Source organism: Oryzias latipes, chromosome 6 (assembly GCF_002234675.1).
Source record: "Oryzias latipes chromosome 6, ASM223467v1".
Lineage (NCBI taxonomy): Eukaryota > Metazoa > Chordata > Actinopteri > Beloniformes > Adrianichthyidae > Oryzias > Oryzias latipes.
The window spans coordinates 410,863-438,164 of record NC_019864.2 but is presented as its reverse complement, the minus strand read 5'-3'; the positions used below and the strand labels follow the sequence as shown (position 1 = coordinate 438,164).

Here is a 27,302-nt window from a genome sequence, read left to right as displayed (position 1 = left end):
CAGTGGAGCAATCTGTTTACTTGGAGCCGCCTTGATCACAGCTTTCTTGGAGCCCTCAGTGGGCGCAGAGTTGGCGGGTTCAGGCATGTTTCCTCTTGTCTCCACCAGTGTAGCCAATGGCCTTCTGGTGAAGTTTCTTCTTGTCAGTTTTTCTTTTCTTACACCTGAAAAGGTTGTCTTACGTCAGCTGGAGCCTTCACTCTAATCATTTAAAGATATTTTAAATGTTTTTGTTTTTTTGAGTCTAGCATGAAATCCAACAAACATAAGTTAGCTTAAGCATTTAGCCAAGACAAGAATAAGGCAGGTAAAATAACTTTATGCTTAGTCATTACCATGTTTTGATGTAATTTATTCAGATGCACAACGTAGGTAATGAAAAACAAGACATCATAGTCTCAACAAAGATTCTAGCGTTTTTTTCTGCTGCTGTAATGGGATCATTCTTTTTCAAGGGAAAAGTGTTTTCAGACTTCTTCTTTCAGACACGTTCAAGAAAATTTCTTTTACGCAGTGAGATCCAGCAAACCAGTGCCGGTTTGGCACTTTTCTGCTCCTATGGAAGCTCTCTGCCGCTTTCCTTTCACACAGAATCAAAGTGTTGTTTGTGGGGAAAAACAGGAACGCACTTTACCATAGAAACAATCAGCAATGGGTCCACAACGGTTCGTGATGCATCTGTGGACAGACACTAACGAGACGGGACATTTCCCCCTTTTTCCTCACCGGTGTCCGGACCCCACTGCTGCTGCTCTGCTGTGACCAGTTTCCTGTTCTTTACTGCTTGCATTCATCCCAGACATGGTGACAGATAAAAGTCGGAGGCGGCAGGAAATGCAATGCTATGGATTATCTGGGCTTTACATCAATGCGGTACAAAGTTTCAGAGGTGGGAAGGTGAGCTGCAGGATCCTGATATGCCACAGCCGAACCAGCTGCTGCCTATCTGGAATCTATTCAAGTAAACTGACCCCTGAAGCCATTGCTCTCTAGCCTGATAAAAACCTGTGGTGCTCACTTCTCTCATGATTAGGGGACGACAACAAAAAGTAAAAAAAATCAAACAAAAGCTACAGTTCAGCGCGTCTGCAGGGGGCTTTGGTTACAGGCTCATAACCGAACGAGCCATCCTGACCGGAGCAGCAGCAGATCACGTTACTGGATAAGCTTACAGTCAGTGAGAGGAATCGTTGGAGTCTTTGTGCCTTAAAGGGTCTCTGCTGATACTCATGCAAACACAAGTTAAGAAGAACAAATGCTCAAAGACCTGCCCTTGAAAAAGGAATCATGTTCAAACAACTGCTTCATGTTCCTTTTTCCTCTAAGGAGAATAAAGTGCAAATTGTTTTTGGATTCATTCATTTTCCATTCCGTTTTATCCCTTTCTGGATCACGGGGCTGCTGGAGCCTATCCCAGCCACTTGTGGGCGAAGGCAGGGGACACCCTGGACAGTTCACCAGTCTGTCGCAGGGTAGAATGTCCTCAATCACACGCCCATTCACTCTCACACTCACACCTAGGGACAATTTAGAGTTGCCAATCAACCTATGAAGCATGCTTTTGGATTCACATTCAAAATGTTTCATCCCGTCCAACACTACAGAACAGGCCCACTAGAAATAAGTCAAGAATTTGTTATGTTTTCTTTAAAAAAGTCACCCGAAAAATTCAACTGGGTAAAAAAATGGTATTACACAGAGTTCTCATTTTAAGAAAATAATACTAGTCACTGAGACATGTTGATTTAAATTAATATTATTTTACTTTGGACAACTTTCTTGATGAGGTTATTTTCTAACACGACAAAAACTGAGACATTGTTTCTTGAAATAAGGGTCTTTTTAGTTTCTTAAGATTAATTTTTAAAAGTGATGAAACTCCTATGTTGATGAGTCCAGAACATGACGATAAAAAATTCTTACATATTAAATACAGGAAACGTATCTGACAGACTGTTTATCCAGAAGTCATCATCTATTTGAAACAGTTGCAGAAATAAACTTTGAGCTGACCTCAGTTCTTAGCTAGAGTCATGGTGTGAGCTCAGATCAACAATATTTAAATGCTTCACAGAAAGACACAACAAGAGCAATTTTTCTCTGAAATGGAACAAAAACAACAGTAGCCACAAATGTTTTAGATTAATCAAGTTGCAGAACTGCCTTCAAAAAAAATCAGGGAACTCTCTAAATGTCACACATTCATCCAGAAAATGCACTGAAGCATTTCTTCTGGTTCTGTTTGTGCCGCGTTGGCCTTTGGTTTTGGGTCAAATGCCCTTCCTGACACATTTCTTTATCCAGACTTGGGACAGGCACATGACAGTCCTGGATTGTGCCCCCTTGTGGTTGCTTTAGGTAGTGGGGTAAACATAAAACCTAAATCTCATAAAAAAACTACTGTAACACTTACTCCTAGGATTCAAATTCATTCAGAACAGTTAAATGAAGGTGTTTGAAATATAGAAGGTTTTCTGTCAGCACAGGATTATTTCAACACCTAACAGTTATAAACCTCCTGCTTCCATCTACCTGTCCCTAACATTTTAACTCTGATTTCCCACACTGTGTCTGAGTTTTCCACTCCCCTGAGTTCCCTGCTCATTGCTAGTCATCTTCATCCTCGTCTCCCTTCACCTCCACACTTGTCAGCTGGTTGGTTTGAAATCCTCTCCGACAAGTCAGAATGTGAGATTTGTGTGCCGCGTTGCTCAGGCGTGTTTTCAGGTCAGAGCGTTTGCTGAGGAGGCTTTTTTTTATGTTTGTGCATCCACAGAACAAAATACTCACCGCCTTTAACTCCGTTCATGCAAAACTATGTTCTCTCATTCCAAAGTCTTTTGTACCAGTTTCTCCAGCCTCCAATAATATCTAAAAGCAGAGAGTCCTTCAGAGGTCCTGAATCTTTCATATGGAAGCGATTGAGTAGCATAAATAAAAAGAAAAAGCATTTTGAAGTATTGCTTTTTCATTTTCAAAATGAAGCTGCATTTTTTGACTCAAAATTAAAATGAAAAAGCAATACTTCAAAATGCTTTTTCTTTTTCTTCTTCAACACAGCTTTTTCTGTCACTTGATTAAAATGATAAAAAAATGGTATTTGACATTTCATTTTCAAAAAGTTCTCTGCTAAATGTGTAGCATAATTTTTTTAGAAAGGTCTAATTTGACAATTAAAATGGATTAACAGAAATGCTTTTTCATTTTCAAAATGTAACTGCATCAAATGACTCAAAATTAAAATGAAAAATCAATCCTTAAAAATGCTTTTTCATTTTATACTTAAAACCGCTTATTCTGTGTCATAATTAAAACCTAAATGCAAAGAGGGGATGAAAGCATCAATTTCATCAGTGGGTATTTAAGGTGATTTGAATAGAACTTACAATTTCCCTGCTTTGCTCACTGGATTGTCTATTTATTGAATTTCTGTCATTTCTGTGAAGTACTTTAACACCTGCCTTGCCTTATGCATTAAGGCCTGTTCACACCGGGACGAATTTCGCCGGCGATTTTCGCCGACGTTTAACGCCTCGTGACTAAACAACACTGCCGCAAAGAAATAATGACGGACATTCTTAAATATCCCCTTACCAAGTACCAGTTGGAGCTACTGGTGCTTGAAATATTCATGTTTTCTTTGTATTATTCGGACAAGCGCGTAAATACTTGCTATCTTCTTCTGAGTGAAAAGCGACTTTAAGAAGCGTAAAGTTGCGCAGCGCCACCTTGTGTACAGGAGTATTTCTGTTTACATTAAGCGCCATCTAATGTCAGGGAATGAAATTGCATGTTCGCTCGGCTCACCGTCAGCGAAAATCGCCTGGGTGTGAACACAAAAAACGTGGCGAAAAACGCTGGCGAAAAACGCCTGGCGAATATTCGTCCCGGTGTGTACGGGCCTTTAGGCTGTGGTGCAGAGGTAGGGTTCTCGCTCTGCCTGCCCATGAGCCGAAGTGTCCTTGGGCAAGACACTGAACCCCATATTGCTCCTGTGGTTACAGGTTGGTGCCAGTGTTCAGCATCAGTGTGTGAATGTGTGTGTGTGTGTGTGTGTGTGCATGTGGGAACGGGACTGTGACTGTAGAACTCTTTGGGCCTTTTAAGAAGGTAGTAAAGAGCTATAGAAGTAGACATCATTTACCAAACATTTTTCCTCAAAATCAGCAGAAAAAGTAATTAAACTAAAGAAACAGCGGGCGCTTATCAGTTCCACAGAGCGCCGACCCGAAGAAACATTTATTCATGCAAACACTTCCTCCTTTTTGTAACCATATTTTCTTTGCTTCCCCTGAACCCTTTCTATCCCCACAACCATCACTACACTCAGCAAACATGAACACACACACAAGACGGATGCTGAAAGGGGAAATGTGCAAGAAGTGGATTAGAAGACTTGTTTTTGTGTTCAATTTACCTTAAATTATTTCAGTTAAGGTCACAGTTTTTCTTAGTATTTATAGTCTAGAGCACCTGTGTCAAACTCACAGGCCAAATGTGGCTCTCCATGTCATTTTATGTGGCCCGCGAGAGCATAAAAGTTTTTAATTTCTTAAAATAAAATGTAAAAATTGCTGTGTATTTATTCATATTTTGGGGGAATCTGACTTGAAATATTGGATTGGGCAACTAAACATTAGGACGTAAACACTGTCAATATAACCTAACCTGACAGAATCAAATGTAAAAGGATTTATGCTAGAATAACAAGCAAACATGTTTCTATGCAACTGGAATTGTCACTTTAAAAAGTTATAATAAATAAAAAAAATAGTTATTTAACATTATCGAGTAGTTACATTTATTTTTCATTACATTTAGTTACATGTATGTTATATCTAACCCTTGAGGACAGCTGCTATACTGATGTGGCCCTCAGTGAAAATGAGTTTGACCCCCCTGGTCTAGAGTGTCATCATGCATGGAACATGCCATTAAAAGTCTATTCTATTCTCTTTATTCCTTTCCATTCTATTGTACTCTATGACTAATGTGTTTTCTTGTTTATTTGCAGTTTTTTCCAGACCAAACACCACCAGTTTGCAGCTGTTTGGAAATTCCTCCATTTTTAAATATATTTTTTGCATGCCATATTTGTACACACAAAAGCCTTTTCAGCCTGTTCAGTGCGCCATAAGTTGCGCGCACTCCTGCGCAGATTGTCTAAATGAAACTCGCTGAAAGCCTTTCCTTTGTTGGAACTCCAGTTAAGCCAAACTCTTGATTTGCTCCCTGACAGTTTAACAGCGTGGCGCCCGCGTGTGCTGCTTTCTCATTTCCATTCCCCTATAACAGCTGGCCTCCATTGAATTACAAACGTTTAATGGGATGCGTGTTTTGTGGGTTTCCTCTTCACTTTCAGCACGCAGCATCAGTGCTGCACTCACACACACACTCTCTTTCCTGTGCGTTTTGGGTGTTTTCCCGCGCGTCTCTGTGCGCTCGCGCTCTGATCGCCCTCCTGTTAGTGAGAGGTGTGAGGAGCAGCAGATACTTGACGGAGCCATCATCTGGTCCTGTATGACAACAGAGAACAGGAAAGCTCTTAGAAATGCACAAGCCGCTTTGATCACGGGGATGAGTGCCATCCTCTGCTGATCCACTGCGCGCGCGCGCTCGCTCACATGCATATGCATGGCGCACAAACCCACCAACAGACCAGCTAATTTTTCTGTCAATATAAAGTGCAGAAACTATATTTTTCCAGCTCTTTAACGCAAGTTCTTGTTTGTAATTCACCTTCTCCCAAACGGAACATCAGTCATCGGTTCCCTGCCGTCACTTGCAAAGACCTCCTTCACCTTTTACATGAGATTTGCAGCAGAAAGGTCGCTCCATTCGCTGCATTCATGGTTGTGTTTGAACGTTTCTCCATTTAGATCAGCAGATGCTTGAGCCCGGGGGGCATCTGCCTGGAAATCCCTGCCTTTGGGTATGTGCGGCCCCATGATGCGCGCTGTCAGAAACTAATGATCTGCGTTGTCTCCGCGTGAGTCAAACGTCATTTAGGAGCCTCCAGCTGACAGAGGCACGCGGCTGCCAGCGGAGCGGCACCGACAACAAGCTCTCTGTCACTGATGGAAGCGGGGGGGTTCCATAAAAACATGCTCCACAAATGGAGTACAGGGACCGTGGAAACGGATTAACTAGTCTGTATGAGGAAAGTAGACTTCCCTGTCATCAGGGATTCTCCACATGCGCAAAAGCACCAAAACAAACCTTAAGACCGGAGATGATGATTCATAGAAATCTAAACCACATTTCAGATCACATGGACCGGCCCTCCAAACTTCCACCATGTCATCTGCTGTCGCCGCTGAATGACACTCGGACCTGAAACTACATCTGCTTCAGTTTGGAGACATTACTCACTGCACGCGGCTCCTCTGCTCCTCGTCCGCGAGAATCCTTTGCTTTGTTCGTCGCGGGAATTCTGGAATAAAGTTCCCTCAAAAGCAGGAACACGCACGGCCCCGCGCACACAGATGCAGCACCCGCACGTCAAGTGGTCGGATCATTGGGTACAGTTCTTACCAAAGCGCGTTCGCGGCGCCGGAGCGCGCCTCCTGTGTGATAAGCGTGATGCCTTCAGGAACCGCTCGTACATAGTGTATTCGTGTCAATTTGGAGTCACATAAGTTCTCAGGGGTTCTCACAGTGAGACGGTCCTGCTTCAAACCCCGGCTGTGTCCTTTCTGTGTGGAGTTTGCATGCTCTCCTCGCGCATGCGTGGGTTTTCTCCTGCTTCTGAAGTTGAGGCGTGAATAGGCGTGAATGTGTCTGTGATGGACAGGTGTCGTAGGTGAACCCCGCCCCCACCTCCAGGTGGGCTCCTGCATACCTTTTCTTTTTTTTGCTCCTGCATACCTGCACATGCATACGACGGAGTTTTAGGGCCACGGTGAGGAAAAAAAATTCTGGCCAACGTGGCGAGATTAAAGTCGTCATGTCGACTTTAATCTCGCCATGACGAGAAAAAACTCGACACAAAGTTTCGAGAAAAAACTCGTCTTGTCGAGATAAAAGTCGAAATAAAGTTTCGAGATTGCTCGCGAGAGAAAAAAACTCGTAAATTTACGAGATGATTGTGGAAGTGAGCCTGCAGAGCAGCAGGTGAACGCCGCGCAGCAGCAGATCAGACCGACTAAACTTTGTTGAACAGGTGAGCTGAATGTTTATTGATAATGTTCCAAATGTCTGGAGGCTCATTTGATTGATTTACGATTCATTAAAGTTTTATCTATTGATGGTTGGTTTGCAGGATCACTGCAGCCCGATGATGAAGCCATCAGGTGTCCCTGCAGCTGTTTGCTTGAATCCTTTCTTCCTCCACCAAGGACCAGATCTCTATGTTTGTGCGACGCTTCCGTCTGAGGAGCAGCACTTTTTTGCCTATTTCAACGTTGTAATGCTAATATAACAGACTATTTTCATTCATCTTTGTTTTTGAATGATCAAACGGGTCGCTTCATCTGCAGCAGTGGGCGTATGTAACACTGTTTACTTCCGCATTGGTGATCGGATGACAGATTCATGACGTAATGTGACAGATGAACTTCAGGTGTGTGAATGAAAAGGAGAATAAAGGCCGCAGCGGTCCTCTACACCCAAACGTTTCTCTGAGCTCCTTATTTTACAGATGAAAGTCCGCTTTACTGACACTGAACAATACACCGAACCCCGGAAAGGCGGCTCCACTGACAATAATCTGATTTTGAGTCGCCAAAAGGTTCAGAATCTCTTTGTTTTAAACCTATAATCCGGAAATAAAGCTTCACAAAAGGCTCCACATATTTCATCTTCAAGCTAGGCTCCGATAAACAGACAACTTCGGTGTTTTCTCCTTGTTAATCTATGACTTTTTCCCGTAAGTTTACGAGTTTTTATCTCCTAATAAAATTACTTTTTTTTTGGTGGCCATAAAACTCTGTCGTAAACTCTTAAATACAAAGCCACTAGCTCACTAACATTAGCCATAACACTGAATACTCCTGAAAGACTCAGCTTCACTGCTGTCGCGCAACATTGCGACTTTAATCTCGAAACTTTATTTCGACTTTTATCTCGACACGACGAGTTTTTTCTCGAAACTTTGTGCCGAGTTTTTTCTCTTCATGACGAGATTAAAGTCGACATGACGACTTTAATCTCGTCACGTTGGCCAGAATTTTTTTTCCCCACCGTGGCCCTAAAACTCCGTCGTACATGCAGGACACAGCGGGAGCAGAAGATGGAAGGATGATGTGGGGAAAAAATTCTGGGGAAAAAAAATCTAAACTCTTATTATCATAGTCTTACTAACACTGACTTTCGAACGTAGTTTCCTTGTCGGTGCAGCTTAGGAAGTGAAAAATGTCAATTTTCAAAAAACAACGCATTCTAAAGTAAAAAGGAAGAATCGAAGTTCTGCTTTGACACGCTTCGACAGCGCCATCTAGCGATCTGACGTGGTAGTGTGCAGCCATGTGTCCTGTTTCAAACCAAAACATTAAAAGTGGCTCAGAAAATGTTTTAGTAGTTTGACTTTCACCTTTTCTGCTTAACTATCTTTGCAGGTGTGTCTTTTATGGACTTGCATTGAATTATTTCACTGCTGTCTCACACAATTAGCCTTTGATTTATTTATTTTTACGTTTTAATGTTAAACGGATTCAGATAAAGTTAGTCAGTAAGAATTCTTTAATTTAGGTTCAAATTTGTCTTGGTTTTACAACTAATGCAAACTTTAAAAAAAGGACTGTAATTTATTTAGTAATGTTGAAAATAGGGCTTTATGAACTGACTTTAGTTAACCTAACAAAACTTTAAAACTACTGCTTTGCTTCTTTTTTCAAAGACATGGCAAGATATTTATGTGTTAAAGTTTGGTTTTATTGATTAAAACGACTAAAACAGAGGGGAAAAAAGTAAAATTCAGGTAATTATAGTCTTAAAAAATGATTTATAAAATGACTTTGTTCTGATTTTTTTTAACCATAATTCAAAAAGGTGAGATAGGTGAGAAAGTACTGATTGGGGGAGAGTGAAGCAATTGGTGCCAAGGGGCAAATAGCTCCATCCCTCTTGTCTAGAAAACCCCAGACGATGGTGATGTGACCCCAACCTATGGAAGACGCATCTATTACACTCATTCTCCAAAGAAGGGAGACACTTGGTTTGAGAGGAAAGCCGTTTTAGTTAAAAAAAAAACAAGTAAACATTCTGACTGAGGTTTTTTTCATTGCTGTTTGAACAGTTGTTTTAGTGCTTTAGTAAGCTACACCATGAGTTAATACAGTTAGTATAATGCTAGCTGAAAATGGCGTGATTGGGGTAATTTGCGCCAAAGGGTGTGTGAAGCGATCCCAGCAGAATATCTTCCCATTTAGAGAACAGGATGAAGGAGTCCTATCCATAGAAGGGATGTGCTCAAGAAGCCCCCCGTACCACAAAAACTTGGCAGTTCAGCCAGAAGGGAGCATAAACTCACAGCCCCTTGTTCAGCAGTAATCTGTAAAGAGATTTAGATCCAAATGATGAAGTGCAATAAATGTAACAAAATTCTTGACAAATGCGTCTGTTAATCAAATAATTTAAGGTAGAAAACAGTCTGTTCACCAAAACTAATTTGATATAAGGAATAGGAGCTTATATAATGATGGAATCTAAATATATGTAATCTTTCAAATCAATCAAATCAAATCAAAGTTTATTTGTAGAAAACTTTTCTGACTGAAGTAGCTCTAGCTGCTTCACATTAAAACATTTTCCAACATTAAAAACCAAAAGCCAGACAAAAAAATGAATGAAAGAAAGATTCTAAAATACTTAGAATTCCACCCACGGTATAAGAAAAGATGCGTTAAGGTAAGACTTTATTTATCCCAGGATGGGGAAAAGACATCCAAATAGCAAAAGTGACATTTAAGCAAAAGTAAAGTGATCTTCAGGTTTAACAGAGCAACATTATGTAAGAACAACAGAAGAACATCTGCAACCTGCATGACGAAGTAAATTAAACCAAAAACATAAATCAATCAAATTACACACTATAACAATTAAGAACAAAAACAACTGAAAACAACAACTGCAACAAGAAAAAAATAAATGAATGAATGAAAAACACCCGTTGGTCCATAGAGTGTCACTGTAACACGGTGTTGTACAGTCTGATGGCTGTGGGGGGGGGGGGACCCGCGATAGCTGCTTCTTGCACTGAGGGTGCAACAGTCTCGAGCTGAAGGGGCTGGTCAGCGCCTCTACAGTTTGGTGCAGGGGGTGGGAGGGGCTATCCATGATGGATGTTAGCTTACCCAACATCCTCCTGTCCGCCACCTCCTCCATGGACTCCAGTGTGTAGCCCAGGACAGAGCCGGCCTTCCTAACCAGTTTGTTGAGCTTCCTCCTGTCTCTGTACTGCCCCCCGCCCAGCACACAACTCCATAAAGGACCACTGAGGCCCCCACAGTGTCATAGATAGAAAGGCCTGAGCAGCTGTCTGCACACACCAAACGATCTCAGTCTCTCAGCAGATGAAGCATCCTTGTTGTTGGACCAGTCCAGTCTGTTATTGAGGTGAACATCCAGATATTTAAATGTGTCCACGACCTCAATGTCTGAACCCTGGATGGTCACCGGTGACTGTGATGGTGAGGACCTCCTGAAGTCCAGGACCAGCTCCTTTGTCTTGCTGGTGTTAAGCAGCAGGTGGTTAACTTCACACCAGCTAACAAAGTCAGAGATGGCCCCCCCCCTGAAACACAGCCCCCAATAGCACCGTTATCTGAAAACTTCTGCAGGTGTCAGAGGTGGGAGTTGTAGGTGAAGTCCTATGTGTACAGAGTGAACAGGAGAGAGGACAGCACAGTCCCTTGAGGTTGAGTCCCTCGCCTGTGGGCGGCCGTGGTGCAGTGGTAGGGCGGTCGACTCATGATCGTAAGATTGCAGGTTCGATTCCCGCCTTGCACGCCCATGTGCCGAAGCGTCCTTGGGCAAGACACTGAACCCCACCTTGCCTCTGGTGGGAGGTTGGCGCCAGTGTTTGGCAGCGGAGCCGCCATCAGTGTGTGAATGTGTGTGTGCATGGGTGAATGGGACTGTGACATTAAAGCGCTTTGGGCCTTCGTAAGAAGGTAGAAAGCGCTATATAAGTATACGCCATTTACCATTTACCATTTGCCCCACAAACTCCTATTCAAGGAGGCTAGGATTCCCCGATCAAAGCAAGGAGCCAGACCCAGGAGATCCCACTGCAGCGACCCTGTTCACCGAGAAGATCCAATCCCCGATGTGGAGGATCCGTCTGAGGAAAACACTGGAGCTAAAACTAAATGTAAAAGGAATCAAATACATAAAAGTGAAAAAGGTTGTCAATCAAATGAATAAACAGTCAATCGTTGACAATGCATTAAAAAGATAAATTCAAAGAAGTAAAAACAGAAGTGACATTAAAAAAATTCAATATCTAAAAAGATCCTACATTTCAGCCAAATTAAAAAAGGGAGGTGTTGAGCCTTCCTTTAAAAACATGAACAGTGTCCGTGACCCTGAGGTTCTCTGGGAGGATGTTCCACAGAAAAGATCCATAAAAACGGAACGAGGCCTCGCCGTGGGTTTTAGTTCTGGCTTTTGGAAGAACTGAGAGGCTAGTATCAGAGGACCTCAAGGTCTGCAGGGGCTCTTCTGTAAAATCAAATCAGAAAGATAGGATGGCCAACACCAAAAAAACATTTAGAAACCTATAAAAGAACTTTTGTTCTTTTGAGCCAACAATGTGTTGTTTTAAACTTCCAGCTGCTACTTTTACAGCTTTTTGAAGCAAAAAAGCAAATAGGTAGTTTTAAACAATACTAACATGTTTTATTGCATCAAAGTCAGAAACATCTTATATTTAAAATGCATATTCATTGGGTTAGTATTTATTTTCAAACTGACCATTTAAACAATAAACATTAATTCACTTTTCCTTCTTTGAAGGGATCAATTACCGTATGACAAGCATAAGTTTAGTAATACAAGTCTTTTTTTATTGTTAATCTAGAAATGGCATCATTACTATTTATGGCCAGAAGAGGGAGTGAAAGTATAAAGTCAACTTGTCTAAATCTGTAAATCTAAACTAGGTTTTTTTCTTTGAAGGCTCCTCAAATATTTTTCCGGCAACTATTTCTAATTTAAAAAAATGCTTGAACTCAAGTAATGATGACTTTAATGGAAATCATTTTTTTAGATGAACACAATCAATAAAAACAGATACTGACTTAAAATGTTTTGTTACTTTACTCCTTGAATTATGTTCAGTTTTTATCTTCTGTCCACCTGATGTATCCGTAATTCTGTTAAATTAGTTGACATTTCATGTGTGATTTTTTTATCTTTCTTTGTTTTATTTTATTTTTTTTGGCTCGGGACCAGTAAGTGTTACGAGCGTACTTGCTCTCGGCTTGGTTCAGTCTTTTCCTTTTCACACACACAGACGCACACATAACTGGCCCCTGCATTCCTAGGCTAATTCTCCTCTCATTGGTCAATCAGCACGTCAATCATGGTTCTCCAGACTAAGCTTGCGTTTGATTGGTCGGAGGAATACCCAGTGCCAATGAGCAAACGCTATTGGCTGAAAAACTAGGTTAGTGGTCCGACAGGCATGACGGTGAAAAGAAAGTGGGTCACCGATTGAAAATCGTTTATGTCACAGTTCTTCTGTGTGTCTCTACTGCTTTCTCACCGGCGGCTGTCCATGGATCCACGGGTCACTCCGGGCGGTCTGTAAGTACTAATTGAGGGCGAGCGAACGCTTTGTCTTTTTGTGTGACTCGGCTGGGTTTAAATCACGGTGGAGATCTTCGATGTTTTCCCGGCGCTGTGCAGTCATGTCAGCGGGAGCTCGGCGGCCAAGTCTCGGAGTTAGCGTTCCGTAGTTAGCAGCTGTGTGCTAATATTAGCTCGCTAAGATGACTTTGTGTTCTGGATTACGGGAGCAGAAGCCGCCGGGCTTTTGGTGCGGGCTCGTTCTTTGCCAGCTATTGTCGGGCTACGAAGAGGCTCCGGGACGGGGAAGCACCGGCCCGTGAGCTGGATAACGCTGCCCAGGCGTGACCGAGCGGCGGACGGTCAACCGCGGCCACCGCGCTAGCAGGCTAACGATGTAAAAAAAAAAAAAAGGCCGGGACTGGGGCTCGGCGCACGGTTTCTTCGACAGCATCCAACCTGCTGCTGCAATTTCCTAGAACCACATCTGTCCGCAGAGAACCGAACGGAACCGAGCGGACCCGCTTGTTGTCGCAACCCCACGCCACGCGCGTGCGTCTTCTGAAGTGTTCGTGCTGGAATTCATTGGCAGAGAGTGATGGATGTCGCTGTGGCTCCGGAGCAGCCGGGGTTCCCCGGTCTGAGCCCCGCCACAGGGTTTGACTGCGGAGGGACCCCGCTGGTCTCCCACCCCAACTCACTGGGGACTCGGCGGTCTGTGGTTCGATTCCTTCCTCATCATCGTGCTGCAACCATCAAGCTTGTATTCTTACGGTTCAATCAGAGCTGAGTAGACGGGATCCATATATTGAAATGTTTGTTTTTTTCAGTTGACGTCTTTTGACTGTCCGTCTCGAGTCAGGCTCGTGCCTCCCTTTCCTGCTGCTCAGCCGGCATCAGTCTCGGCGGGTCTACCGTTCGGTACCGGGCTCGTCGTGGTTCTGACTGGACCTCAGACGTGACGCTGCAGCTGCTTTGGTGCTGATCTTCACGATAGCATCTAGAAAGCAGCAGCAGCAGCTTGTGATGACTCAGCAAAAGCTGCTCTCTCTCTTGTCTGAGCCGCTGTTTACACCAAACTGCACATGAAAATTAAACCAAGGAGAAGTTCTGAAGTGTTTCTGTCATCAGACATTCTTCTGGAGAATCATGTGGTTTTGTTGGTCTGCAGGAATATTCATTTGAAGGGTATTATTCCTCAAGTCTTTTAATTTCACTCAACATTTTTAATGTAAACAATGTAAACTGTGGGATTTGGATCAAAAACGTCCAAATAACCTCCGCTGCCACACGAGGCTCTTTTAGCCATGGATAAAGGGCTAAAGTCAGTCTGGATAAAGAAACAATAAAGTAGTACAGTAGGGCTAAAAAGTAGACTAACTCAAACTTTATTCAACTCATTCACAGATGTGGAAATACAGAACAGACTGAAACATTTTGACAGGTTTATGCTCCACAGAAACTCAAGTAAAGATGGGTGATCACAACCGGAGTTGAGGTGTAGTGGTTCCTAAGTCAGATTTTCTTTTTCTTTCTTTTAACAACTTCAAGGATTTTAAGTGCACCGGATAGTTAAAAATACATTAAGGATTTCTTAATTGGCTCTGATTTAATTTTGATTAGTTAGTTTTTCACATTTCTGGCTGTACCACAAACATTAAAATCAACAGTGTTTTTTAAAATCCTCTTGACATTATACTACAATTACACTAAATCTGCTGCATTGAGATGATTTAATGACACGGGGTGTTTTTTATTTTGAAAGGAAGTCATTTTAAACTCTGTCAAAAGTGATACACCACTTCATATTTAGAAAATATGAAATCCTAGCTTTAAGTTTTATTTATGCAACAGTCGATCTATATATATCATAATAACAACAAGAACCTAAATATAAATGTTTTATTTTCTTAAAGGGTGAAGTCAGACTTTGTGGCGTTTATTGGGTTGTGGTCAGCAACAAATGGACCTGAATGGCTCTTAAGTGTTGAAGCTTGTAGAGGGGCGGCCGTGTTGCAGTGATAGGGCGGTCGTCCCATGATCGTAAGGTTGCAGGTTCGATTCCCGCCTTGCACGCCCATGTGTCGAAGTGTCCTTGGGCAAGACACTAAACCACACCTTGCCTCTGGTGGGAGGCGGGCGCCAGTGTGTGAATGTGTGTGTGACTGGGTGAATGGGTCTGTGACTGTAAAGCACTTTGTCATTGTAGGAAGAAAGGCACTATATAAGTATACGCCATTTACCATTTACCCCTGACTTTGCATGTTCTGACTCTGTGACAAAGACTTTTGTGAAAGATGACTAAGGTATTTAAAAAAAATGCATTAGTCTTGTTTTTGTTCAAGATGTGCCATACATTTTAGAACAATGCACCTATGCATTTTTATTTAAAAGGCTATGGTGTTAAGCTGGAGAGGCACTAAAGTGAGTCAGCTGAAATTCTAGCAGATTGGATTTGAAAAGGCAAACTTTGGAGGGTTTCATAAAGAAAATGTAGGGTAATAATAAGGCGTTAATGACGTAACAGTTGGCTTCGGACAGAGCAAATGTCCACCAATATCACGCTGGTCATCATAACACTGACTTAATGAAAAGTAATTAGTTTGTCCTGCTAGTCTAGAAAATGACTGAATAAAATAAAGACTTTCTGTGGGAAACCACACATGTTCACATAAAGCAGGAAAAAGTGACTCAGCATTAAACATAGAATCACTTTTAGATCATTTCCAGGAATTGAGTGACATATGTGATCTTTGGAGATGCAGTAGGTAGCTGCTTTTTTTTTATATATATATAATTTATGCTTAATTAAAGAAATGTCCAGCAATTCTTTTGCATTGTTTAAATAAGATTTTGAAACTTTTTCTTCTCCTTTTTTGCTGTGATCTGTCGTTTTTACAAGTTTAACACCAAAAATACACAATCAAAATTTTGGATCAAAGTTTCTTTCCATCTAACTTAATGACGTCTGAATAACTGTAATGATTGGTTAAACTTGACCACGAGGTGTAAACAAATCTACCTTTACAACACATTTTTCTGAATTGACTCCATGAAAAACACAATCTCTTCCTTATACTCAGTAGAAAGGTGGAGGCACAGGATTTTGGATCTGATGAGCTGAAAAGTTTCAAATAAAGTTGATTTTGAACTGGGTTTGATGCTCTCCTTCACAGCTTTAAGAGTCTGAGCTTTTTCGATTGATTTCTCTGACGGATGTGTTTGAGAACTGTAAAGATGGCCGGTGCTTTTCTCCCTTTATGCTGCTGTACATGCCTAGAGAAAATGCAGCGGCCTTTGCAAATGTTTGTTAGCAGTGCGGATGAGGATGTGTGTGTTTTTGGCGTGGCTGCACATGCCAGCAGCACAATGATGCTCACAGTGAAACTGTATTGACATCATATTGGACACTTGTGCGTTTCAGTAGTCAACAATCTGAAAAGCCTGCTGCTCCAAACACAGGGTCATTGGCTGCATCTCTGCTGACGGTCTCCTTTAGAGATCATGAATGTGTCCTGGTGCGAACAAAATTTGCAAAACCATGACCTGTGAACGAGTCTTGAGGGTTTATAAATTCATTTTTTTTAACTAAAAGACGTTAAAAATATAGATTAAATGTTCATAAATGGGTTTTCATCTATGGATCTACAGCATGATTCCTAAAGTTCAGACATTTAAATATATTGTTTCATAATTGAATCATTTAAAGCATTAAATTCTCACTCTGATCACCTTTTGATTTATTGTAAAATCGTTCCCAGCCTTTTAATTAAGGATGAGGATGCCTCTTTTAGGAAAAAAACAAACGTTCTTTTGAGGACATAGTTTCTGTAGATTGTTCGATATTCACCTCTGACTTGTGGGCGGGACTGTTGATGTGAAGCCCCGCCCATGCTGAGAGGTCAGAGCAGGGAGCTTGTAGCCAATCCAGTGTGTTTTCTGCATCACAAATGCCATCTTTTTCTAACATCTTTTCGTCTGCCCCTGATTTTCAACAACTTGTATAAGGGAATACTCAGAAATGCAATTTTGAGCTGAATTTTCTTTATATGTGTCCTCCATCATCAGAAAATACTACAAGAACATGTTAAAAACCCCAATTTCATCCAAGTGGGTCTTTCACGCTGACTAAAACAAATGTATCATCCATCCTTTCTGAGTCATAGGGGTTGCCAGAGCAGAATCTGGATAAAAGGAAGGATACACTCTGGACAGGTTGCCAGCCCCATACACACCCATATGCAGGGACAATTTGAAGTTAGAATCAATAAACCTGTGAAGCATGTTTTCTGGGAGGAAGCATGCACAGCGAGAACATGCCAGCTCCACACGGTGGGGCTTTGAACCGAGGCCAAAACCATGCTGAGATGGATTGTCATGCAAGAAATGCAAGGATTGATTTCCTTCAAGACAATTTCTTGCGTTGCTTTCTTTTTTAATTAGAAGTTCATAACTTTGATAAAAGTTCATCTTTGGTACAGTTTAAGTCAGTCATCAATAAAGTTGGTTTGGGAAAGAAAGTTTGAAAAATGTTGAATCAAATCTAATCATAAAGCTGTTGATCAAATGCATTTCCTTGGTTCCCGCCCCCATGCAGTTTGTTAGTCTTATCAAAACTACATTATTCAAGAACATGCAGCCTTTTCCAGACGCCGATTTCTGATTGGTCCGTTTAGATACATTTTCCCAGAGTTCCCTTTGAAATCTTAGTCTGTCAAAGGACTGCTGTAAGGAAAAGGGGAATGACCACAGGTGCAGTGCTCTGATTATAAAAAGTGTTTATCTACCTGCTTCAGTCGCTTCCAGGGGGATTAGTGCTGGATAAATACCTGCTGCTCTGCTGTTTAATGCTGCAGAGCTGAAATGCAGTTCAAACACCTTTTCTATTCCTTAGAGAAGCCTCTCTTTAGGGCTGTTTTGGGGTTTTATGACCAAAAACAGACTCGCCATTCATTGACAGCTGGGTCATTTTAGTGGAATATTGAAATGTGGTTTATTTTAGTGAAACAACACATTGATAAGCAGAAGAGATTTCAAGGGAATTGAACTGTAACCTGTGTGGGTAAGTGCAGTTTTCTCTGTTTGTGCTCAACATTTGCTCTAAAAGGCCAACTTGAATGGGCACTCTTCTGATAATTGTGCCCTTTGGCCATTGTCCTGTTTTTTTTGTAACAGATTGGTAATCCCAAAAGCATTAATCATTACTTTGGCTTGGATTTTCCTGGAATTACATTAACATTGCTGTCATTGGTCCAAATTCTCATTTTTTCTTCATTCTTTGAATATTCGCATACACTAAAAACTTTCCATTCCACAATGGAAGAGTATGTACAGTTGGAACTAAGTATTTTTTAAAGCCTTTTGGTTATGATGCACACAATTAAATTTTTGCTGAATGTTTTCAAGCACCTATTGGATAATATCAATAAACAATATCTGATATTTACATTCTTTCAATTATTTTTAGATTCAGCTCAAAGTCAAAGAACTCAAAATTCCACTTTGGAGGTTATGAAAACTCAAATGAACCCAAATCACAGCTAGAATGTGGTTCAGTTCCAGGAGTACTGAATTCAATCTTCTCATGTCTCAGACTCACCTTCACTTAACTCCATTCATTAGGGAAACAAAGAAAACTTGTTTTGTGTTGTAATTCTTTTCTACTGTCCAACTACTCAGTTCATCACTTGATCAAATGCATTCTGGGTATTGTTGCTTAATCGCAAAAAGCAAGCCAGTGAAACGGCTGATAAGAGGATGTAAATATTCTGTTGTGGCATTTTGTGAAGTTGACATCTAGAGTAGGGCTGCACGATATGAGGAAAACTCGCGAAATGCGATATTGCTGATTAATATTACGATAACGATATAATTCGCGGTATATAAACAAATAGCAAAACAACCAAAAACATAATTTCCATTACACTGCAACAGTTTAAAAATTATACTCCAAATGACCCTCGTCGACATAGGAGGCAAACATAAAAGGGCTCATCTGATTGATCAACAACGTAAACGGGTCCTTCCGATTGGTTAAATGCATAAAGGGATTTGTTTCATTTGTTCAATATTTCAAGCTGCCATGAGATTGTTTTAGCACATTTAAGGTAAACATTTATTGCGATTTTCGCCGTCTTTTGCGGTATGCATATTGCACAGCTTGATGTCGCGATAACGATAAATTTGCGGTATATTGTGCAGGCCTAATCTAGAGTTTTTTTTTTTTTTTTAAAGAGCAATGTTAAAGCCCCTTCAGGGGTTACGCGCCTAAGTGTACATTTGACCCCTCCCCTGGGGGCGCAATGAGCTGCAGTCACCACTGCACTCAGGAGCCAATTGGTGGTTCAACCCCACTAATCCACCCCCATAATGCTCAGTGGAGCCACTTTTAGAGTTTAGTTTGACCCACCCTTGGCTTTGATCCAACGATCTTTCAGTCTCAGTAAGGACCGTTTTCCACCGAGCCACCGAGCAGGTATCGGTGGCCCGGTGTCGCATTGGCGGTCATCAGGACCGTATAGAGCTGTTGAACCCACTGGCAGAAATGGTCAAATCAGTCCATTTCCAAATATCTGGATATTTTCTAGTTTGTTTTTTTTTGGTTTGTTTTTTTTAAGCGGAATAAAAAAGTTCATTGTGAACACGGCAAATGCACCAACTGAGTGTTAAACAAATGGATTCCATTAGAATTGTTTCCATTACATCAATCATAATCCAGCAGAGCTGTTGGTTCATGTTTCCTCTTACAACAAGCAGAATGTCACGTTTAATTATCACATTTGTTTGGCTAATGTTTTTGTCCTTGAAGAGACTTTCCTGTTGCAACCTCTCCCTGTAGTTCAGACCTGTTGGAGGGAAGGTGCATCAATTCATGGTTATGGCTCAGTTCATCCCAGTTTCCTGTCCTTTATGCACTTTCACTGTGGTTCCTTTGGCTTTCACATTGTTGGTAAACCACACCAGGGTTCACATGCAAGCAGAGAGAGCCCCATGTTTTTCAGTAATCCCCACTATCATTTTCATTTCACACCAAGGCATGATGGCTTCCATTATTTTGTTGGGTTTCAGTTTAACATATTGAGTAATGTCCGTCTGTGGTTTCCTCTCGTTAGAGAAGCGAATAGAAAAAAAAGGGGGGGAGGCATTAACCAAACAAAAATACAGCTCTTTTCAACCTCATTAATTAGTGTTGTCATGTAACCCAACGGTAAGGGCATATCAAATGAAAAACATATTAAACATTAAAATACAGCAATATTCTTAGCCAAAAATAGTCATTTTTTACAGGGTGATTAGAGATTTTGGTTAAGTGGTTTTGGTGAAGCCCTTTCTTCATCGGTGGGATTGGGAGGAGGTGTCCAGGAGGTTTGGCATTGGATTAGTTTGGCTATTTTCTTGCTTTCTTCACGCTTGCTGGCTGCCTCCTGACTAACTGAGTGGGTGTGGAGTGTGGCAGAGCCACTTGAAGCTGAATGGCTTGCTGACTCACTGATGAGGTGGAAGTAGGTGGTGGATGGAAATTGAGCTTGGCTTGCCGGGGACCAGAGAGACTGGGTGACCTAGTTTTCCCTTTAGCACCAGCTCTTTCAGTGTTCACTCATGACAGGGATTTTTCTTCTGCTGGATCAGGAAAGAGCCATAGAATCTTGTCCTGCATTGGTTCTTTTCTATATTCGTCTTCAGTGAAGGTTGGGGTGCAAATACTAAAGTCTAATTGTCCTTCTGGAGAAAAGTTGCTTCATTCCTGAAAGATGGCTAAGGAGACCCAACAGAACTATTTGTCCATACAAATGAGCAGCCAGGCTTTGAAAACCTGAAGGCATAATCAATCCTCCGCCTTTTTAAAACAACTCCTGAGTTCATTTTATCAGTGCAAAGTCCTACTGCCACGTCTGATAGTTGAAACAGAAAAAAAAGGCCGTCTTCATGCTTCTCTCTTAGAGCAGAACAACATCATGACCTGATTCAGGTCCACCGGCGCTGTAGGTTTCATCAAGATAGAACCCTAACTAGGGCGGCAGGTTACCAAAGAAATCAAAAGTTGCTGATCTGGTGTGTTGCACATCTAAGGCTTTCATACTGTGGAGATTTGGGGAACCCCCACCCCCTCTACCCCAACCAGGAAAAAAAAGAAGTTCATAAAAAATAAAAACCTGATACATTTCTAAGAAACTCTCTTAGAAGTGGATGTTTTTTCAACAGATGCTGAGGGAATTCACAGGGGTTTAGTTTGTTTTCTGGTGTCCCTCACTCGTGTAGTGGTTGCAAGAAAACCTGCAAGTTATTTTTTACAAAGTCATTTTTCATGGATGCATACTCAAATATTTGTCCTGGTGTTTTAGGTTGGAGCCTCTGCTCTTCTAACCTGGCTTAATAAAAAAAAATAAAAAAAGAGGATTGTTTTTTTGTTGTTTTTTTTTGCCTTTTTACTGACAAATGGATAACATTTGTCTGATCTGTGAGAAGTGACAGAAAAAGATAACTTCATTTTAACGTTGCTACTCTGAGTTAAAGATCTGAGGAGAGGTTTTTGTGCTCATGTTTACAAAGATTTGCATTTTTCTATCTTACAAATGAACAAAACCTCTGTCATATCTGAATTTCTTTTCCTTTATGGCTTCATGTTAAATGTAGATTTCCACCAACTGCTGGGCCTCTTTAAAGCTTGCTCTCCTTGCATTTAGGAAGTGTTGTTCTAGATTTCTGCCTTAAAGTGAAACTGCAATCTGCACAATACAGTATAGCAAGAAGTTTTCCAAGATGGGATACAGACGTTCCCATTTGGCTAAGAATTTATATCATTGTCTTTTTTTAATCCTAAGACATTTCTCATTAAATGTCCTTTGGCCTCCTGCCTGATTTTCCTTTTTATTGTCAGAAACTTTGCCCAAACAGATTCTGAATAACAAATTCACATTTTTGTTCTATTTTAATTGGTTAACCCTCATTTTTGCCTAGTCCTCAGATTAAATCACATTACCTGAGCAGTAGTGACAGTTTGGACAGTAGTTTGTTTGTTGCACTCGCGGATGACTGAGTAGGCTCCATCTACATCAGGGGTGTCAAACTCATTTTGGTTCGGGGGCCACATTCAGCCCGTCTGATCTCAAGTGGGCCAGACCAATAACGTAAAAGCAAAATAACAGCTTTGTTTTAGTTTTTTTACTCAGTTGAAAAAAATGCCTCAACCAACACAGTAGCCTAATCACTTGGGGCCAATGGATCTCAAATAAATTTAATTTCACTTCAAAAAAAGTTGATCTATTCAATTTTACAGACTGAATATTTGACATCGGACACTGAAGCAATCCCGATAATAAAATCAAGAGGGGCTACAGAAAATAAAAGAAACACCGTGCCTTGAATGTAAATGTCCAAACCATTAAAAATTAAACTAAATTAAACCTGCTAACATTTGTGAACATAAGAATTTAACCTCCGTTCTCTCCTGAAACTTCACCCGACCGTCAATATCAGGATTCAGATCCTGTGCAGAAACATATTTACTGTCATTCAACTGTGCAAAACACAATGAAATGTCTGAGAATCTTTTCCTGGTTTCTGCCTGAATTTTGTGGCAACACCTGCTTTCTTCGTGACCTTTAATGGGACGCCATCAGCGACCAGACTGACATCATGTGACCAGACTGACATCATGTGACCTGTTCACTTCAACATTGTCCAGCACAATGGACAATTGATTGACAATGGATAACTAGAGAGCTGACTATGTCATCAGTTGTTGTCCTGTCCAACAACTCAAGAAACTCAGCTGTGGCGGTCTCTTCAACACCTCTAATAAATATGCACAGTTGTATATATATATATTTATATATGTGATGTTGGTGTTTGCATCAATAGCAACCGAAAATACAATAAATGACTGGATTCCTTCATTTAGTGTCCAAGTCTCCTCAGAGATGTTGTATCTGTAATGGTAATCCTGACAGACTCAAAGGTCGACTGCTTTTTGGGGGCACAGGTTCCCCTCTGAAGAGGGTTTGGACGTTTGCACCAACGTGTTTACAAATAAGGTAGCTGTCACTGCTTCATCATGTCAATGCTGCAGTGAATGCAAACGGTTGTTTTTCAGTCCAGCTAATAGTTGGTAATTCTTCTCTTTTCTTAACTGCAAATGGTGAAACTTTTCTTTATGGTGAGTCTCATAGTGGTGCTGAATGTTGTATTCTTTGAACACTGTGACCTGTTGATGACATACCAAGCATGGGAGTTTTGCATTCAGCTGCATGAACAAATTAAACTCAAATTTTCCTGGAAAGCTCAGCAATCCACTTCACTTTTTGACAACATTTTGGTCATTAGGGTGTCCCTACTGATCATCCATATGGCGTATGGTAAAATCGTAAATGGCGTATACTTATATAGCGCTTTCTACCCTCTTTCGAAGGCCCAAAGGGCTTTATAGTCACAGTCTCATTCACCCATGCACACACACATTCACACACTGCGCTGCCGAACACCGGCGCCAACCTCCCACCAGAGGCAAGGTGGGGTTCAGTGTCTTGCCCAAGGACACTTCGACACATGGGCGTGCAAGGCGGGAATTGAACCTGCAATCTTACGATCATGGGTCAACCGCCCTACTGCTGCACCACGGCCGCCCATATAGCAAGATAACAGTGTTAAAGGCGTCCATCTGATTGGTCAAAGCATAAAGGGATTTATTTGATTCGTTAAATGCTTCAAGCTGCTAGAAGATTGTTTTAACACATTTTGGGTTTGCGATTTATTGCGATATTCGCCGTCTTTTGCGATATGCATATTGCAGAGCTGGATATTGCGATGACGATAAATTTGCGGTATATTGTGCAGGCCTAGCGGCCGTGGTGCAATAGTAGGGCGGTTGACCTCCAATCGTAATATTGCGGGTTCGAATCCCGCCTTGTCGTAGTGTCGAAGTGTCCTTGGGTAAGACACTGAACCCCTTCTTGCCTCTGGTGGAAGGTTGGCGCCAGTGTTTGGCAGCGGAGCCGCCACCAGTGTGCGAATGTGTGTGTGAATGTGTGTCTGTGTGACTGGGACTGTAAAGTGGCCTTGGGTGTGACATCATCCATAAAAAATGGTTTACATTAGAATCCAACCAAATTGTCAATTTACTCGGCATTTCTTTAAGATATGGAGACGGCCAGGTTGGAGCCAGACATAGCAATGATTGGTCTAATTCCGTTTGAGTCCACATTTTAATGACAACCACTTACACCAATTAGGAGCGGGCGTGGTGGAAGGCCCCACCCACCCTTACCACTTGAAAGCAAAAACAAAACAAAAAAGTGTAGTGAGCTTGGTGGCTAATAGGACACTAGATGATCCCGCATAGTCCTGCACAATTAATCGCAAATTTATCGTTCTCGCGATTTCAAGCTGTGCAATATCCATATCGCAAAAGTCGGAGAAAATTACAATAAATGGTAAACCTTAAATGTGCTAAAAAATCTTATGGCAACTTGAAGCATTTAATGAATTGAATAAATCCCTTTATGCATCTGACCAATCAGAAAGCTCTTCACGTTGTTGACCAATTGGGTGGAGCTTTTATGTTAGATGTCGCCCTCCTAGTTAGACGAGGGTCATTTTGGGAATAATTTGAGGTATGTTGACGCTTATTTAAATTAAAATTTTGCAGTGAAATGGAAATGTTTTTGTTGTTTTTGCTATTTGTTCATTTATCGCATGTTATACCGTCATCCCAATATTGATCACTAATATCTCATATCGCGAGTTTTCCTCATAACGTGCAGCCCTAATCCCGCACTATATAGTCTTTTAGTGGTAGGGATTCGGGAGGGAATTCGGACAAAGCCAAGTCAAACGTTTTGAATGTTGGATGTGAGACTGCATGCGTTTAATGAGGCATCTGATTGGTCTGTTCAGAACTTGAATAACTTTCGCTACAGAAAAAAATATCGTGAAAAAAATGAGGAATACCAAGAAAATGTATCAGAGGAAGAGTGGTTATTCTGTTTGTTTCACAGGCACTTCCTGTTTGGAACGCCACGGGGGGAGGAGTCTCTCAGTCTAGTTCTCATATACAGTCAATGGTTTACATTTGTAATCTGTTTTGTTCAACCTTGTTTACATTTTATTCAGCTGACGGGTTTCTCCTCCTTTACAGAGGAGGACCGGTCACTGCAGCTGCTTAAAGATCGAATGACACCGGGTCGAGCTGAACCAAACCAAACTGAAACCAGATCGGAACGGAGCCCACTAGGCCGGTCCAGACAATATCAGGCCAGTCCAGGACGCCTTCTCCAGTTTCCTATCCAGGTACCCACGGCAACAATCTTCTTCTTTTTTTGCGCTCATATTACAGGGGCAGCTGTGAACTGGTATATATTTAACATTAGTGTGACTCATTTAAGCTGCTGCAGAGGAAATATAGGCGTGCCTCCATTCATTCATCACTTTCATGCAGCCAGATGTCACACGAAGATCTTTACACATGAAGAAATGGTGGAAATGTCCGGCTCTGCTCGCACATTACACAACGATCCATGAAGAACAGCTGTGTGGCGGCTGACTGACGTTTCCCAAAGCAAAGATTTGAATGGGACTGACTTGTCTTGGGTTTGTCTGTTGACGTTGTGTGACGGTGTTCAGACACACCCTGATGTGGAGGCAGTGTTAGGATAACAGGAAGTTTTAAAGAGGACCTTCGTCAGTGTCTGCCTCTGCGACGAGAAAACCAGCATGTTGAAACGGTTAAAGGAGCTGAAACCTGTAAAATTCCTTCATTTAGAAGGAAATCGGTTGATTGTAGAAAGCTGGTAACCAGCTTGGTCCCTGCGTTTAGCTCCAGTTCTCGGTTTATTGATGTTGTGAACGTTGCAACACTTGAACAGACACCAGTATTTGCATTTTGTAAAGATGAATCCTTTTCTATTTCATCTTTAATGCATGTTGTTTTTTTAAAATCCTGTTTACCATCTGGAGCTGCTCTCCATCACCTCCACCAACAGTGTTTTCATTGCTATGCGTGTAATGTCACCTTTCCATTGTGCAAATGTTGAACAACCACCAGCTACCGTGTGAGTCACGTCAGCTGCACTGCAGCTTTTCACACACAACAGCTTTTTGGGTGAAGTGATTGGACTGTCAAGGCGAAAAAGGCATTTCCTGTTCTTCAGACTGTGAATCTGCTTGAAATTCGGTGAGGAACCACAGTGTTTAGGAGCACACGTATGTGAGTGAAATGCACAAGTTGATGCACACAAAAGAATCTCAGCTGACTGAGCCGGCTTTCATGTGACCGATATGGCCTGACCTACATATGCTAGGGACATAATGGGAGTCAAATTCAGTTACTTGTGTCTTCCTGTTTATCCTGACTCTGCACTAAACCCAGATGGCGTGGTGTCCATGCTGACGCCAACCATATGCTGCTTTTTTTTTTACTGATCAGCTTTTCCACAGAACGCGGCAGATCGCAGGAATACAAACATTTGTCATTTGATTTAAAGGTGACCAAAGCAGAGGAGCTGCTGATGTGTCTCTGCCTGATCCCATGGATCCCTCTGTATTTGATCTAATGTGTGGTTTAGCTGAGGTTGAAAGGTTTAGATTTGATCCCAGTTATGCTCATTATTGCTCTTCACACCACAGGATCCTCTCAGTCTTTTTAAAGCATTTGCTTATCAAGCTTTTCACACAGCTGCAGGTGTGACGCCTCACCTGGCACGTTTTCCAAACCCTTGACCGTGTGAGCAGGAGCAGCCCTGCAGGCCTGTGACCTGTGCCTGAAGGAGGCCGGACCGGTAACGTGGCACATGTGGGAGAAGGCTTTAAAACAGACGGATTTGGTGTCTTTACAGTTCTGGGCTTGAGGGTGAATGGAAGGAGATGACTTTAACACTGACGATATGATAAACATCTGTGGTGAGTCACTTTTATCAGCTATACTGTGTTGAATAATAAAATGTTAATAGATGAATATTAGTCAGGTAATTCAGCATTTATCCAGGCACTTTGTTTAAATTCAACTTTATTTGTAGAGCCCTTTCTGTTACAAAGCATATGGTATCATATTGTTATTCTTCCTTTAAATAGACCCACTCCAATGAAAGTGTTGTTTGTGGCGTTTTTCTCATGATGGAGGACATGTATAAAAAACGTTTAAAAGTGCATTTCTGTATTCAAATGGTTGTGAACCAAAAGCTTACCAAAAAGCTGTTTGATTGTATTTGTGACGTAGGTTGCTGGGTGCTTTAAGCTTTAAGCTTTTAGCCTGACCTGAAGGCACATTTCCAGTGAGCTCCTGCCGCTCTGCAGAAAATATGTCCTAGAAAGCGTTTTGATTTTGGCTAAAAACGGCTTAATCACAGTTACTAGACCACTGGGAACGCTTTGAAAATAAATGATGGGCGTGGGTCTGTAACATGTTTGGATGTGTTCAACTTCTTCAGCAGATTTACTGTCAAACAAATGACGGTAGTTTGAAGGTTTCTTCGTTATTTCAGCTTTTTCAGGCTTTAATCAAACTTCAGCATCTCTTGGTTGTTGTCATTTTTTAAAAACCAACTTTGTGGTTGTTTTCCTATATTGTTCACCAATGTGAA

The 27,302-nt window shown here is 41.5% G+C and overlaps 2 protein-coding genes across 5 annotated transcripts in view; one reads left to right on the top strand and one right to left on the bottom strand.

Moving 5' to 3' along the window:
• The window catches only part of LOC101162415 (liprin-beta-2), a 106,736-nt gene extending 100,225 nt beyond the window's left edge, over positions 1-6,511 (bottom strand). For 2 of the 3 annotated variants that reach the window (XM_023955413.1, XM_023955414.1), the window contains exon 1: positions 6,373-6,510. The gene's annotated coding sequence lies outside the window, so the exon portion shown is untranslated. Of the gene's footprint in view, positions 1-6,372 lie in introns of all 3 variants that reach the window. The other variant, XM_023955412.1, reaches the window with a different exon arrangement.
• Positions 6,512-12,259: 5,748 nt separating this feature from the next.
• LOC101159313 (aryl hydrocarbon receptor nuclear translocator-like protein 1) overlaps positions 12,260-27,302 on the top strand; it is a 32,529-nt gene continuing 17,486 nt past the window's right edge. The window contains exons 1-3 of one of the 2 annotated variants that reach the window (XM_023955409.1): positions 12,260-12,747; positions 24,863-25,014; positions 26,559-26,622. In XM_023955409.1, coding sequence (XP_023811177.1) covers positions 26,577-26,622 — 46 coding nt within the window. In that variant the 5' untranslated portion in view covers positions 12,260-12,747; positions 24,863-25,014; positions 26,559-26,576. The remainder of the gene's footprint in view (positions 12,748-24,862; positions 25,015-26,558; positions 26,623-27,302) is intronic. The other variant, XM_004084185.4, reaches the window with a different exon arrangement.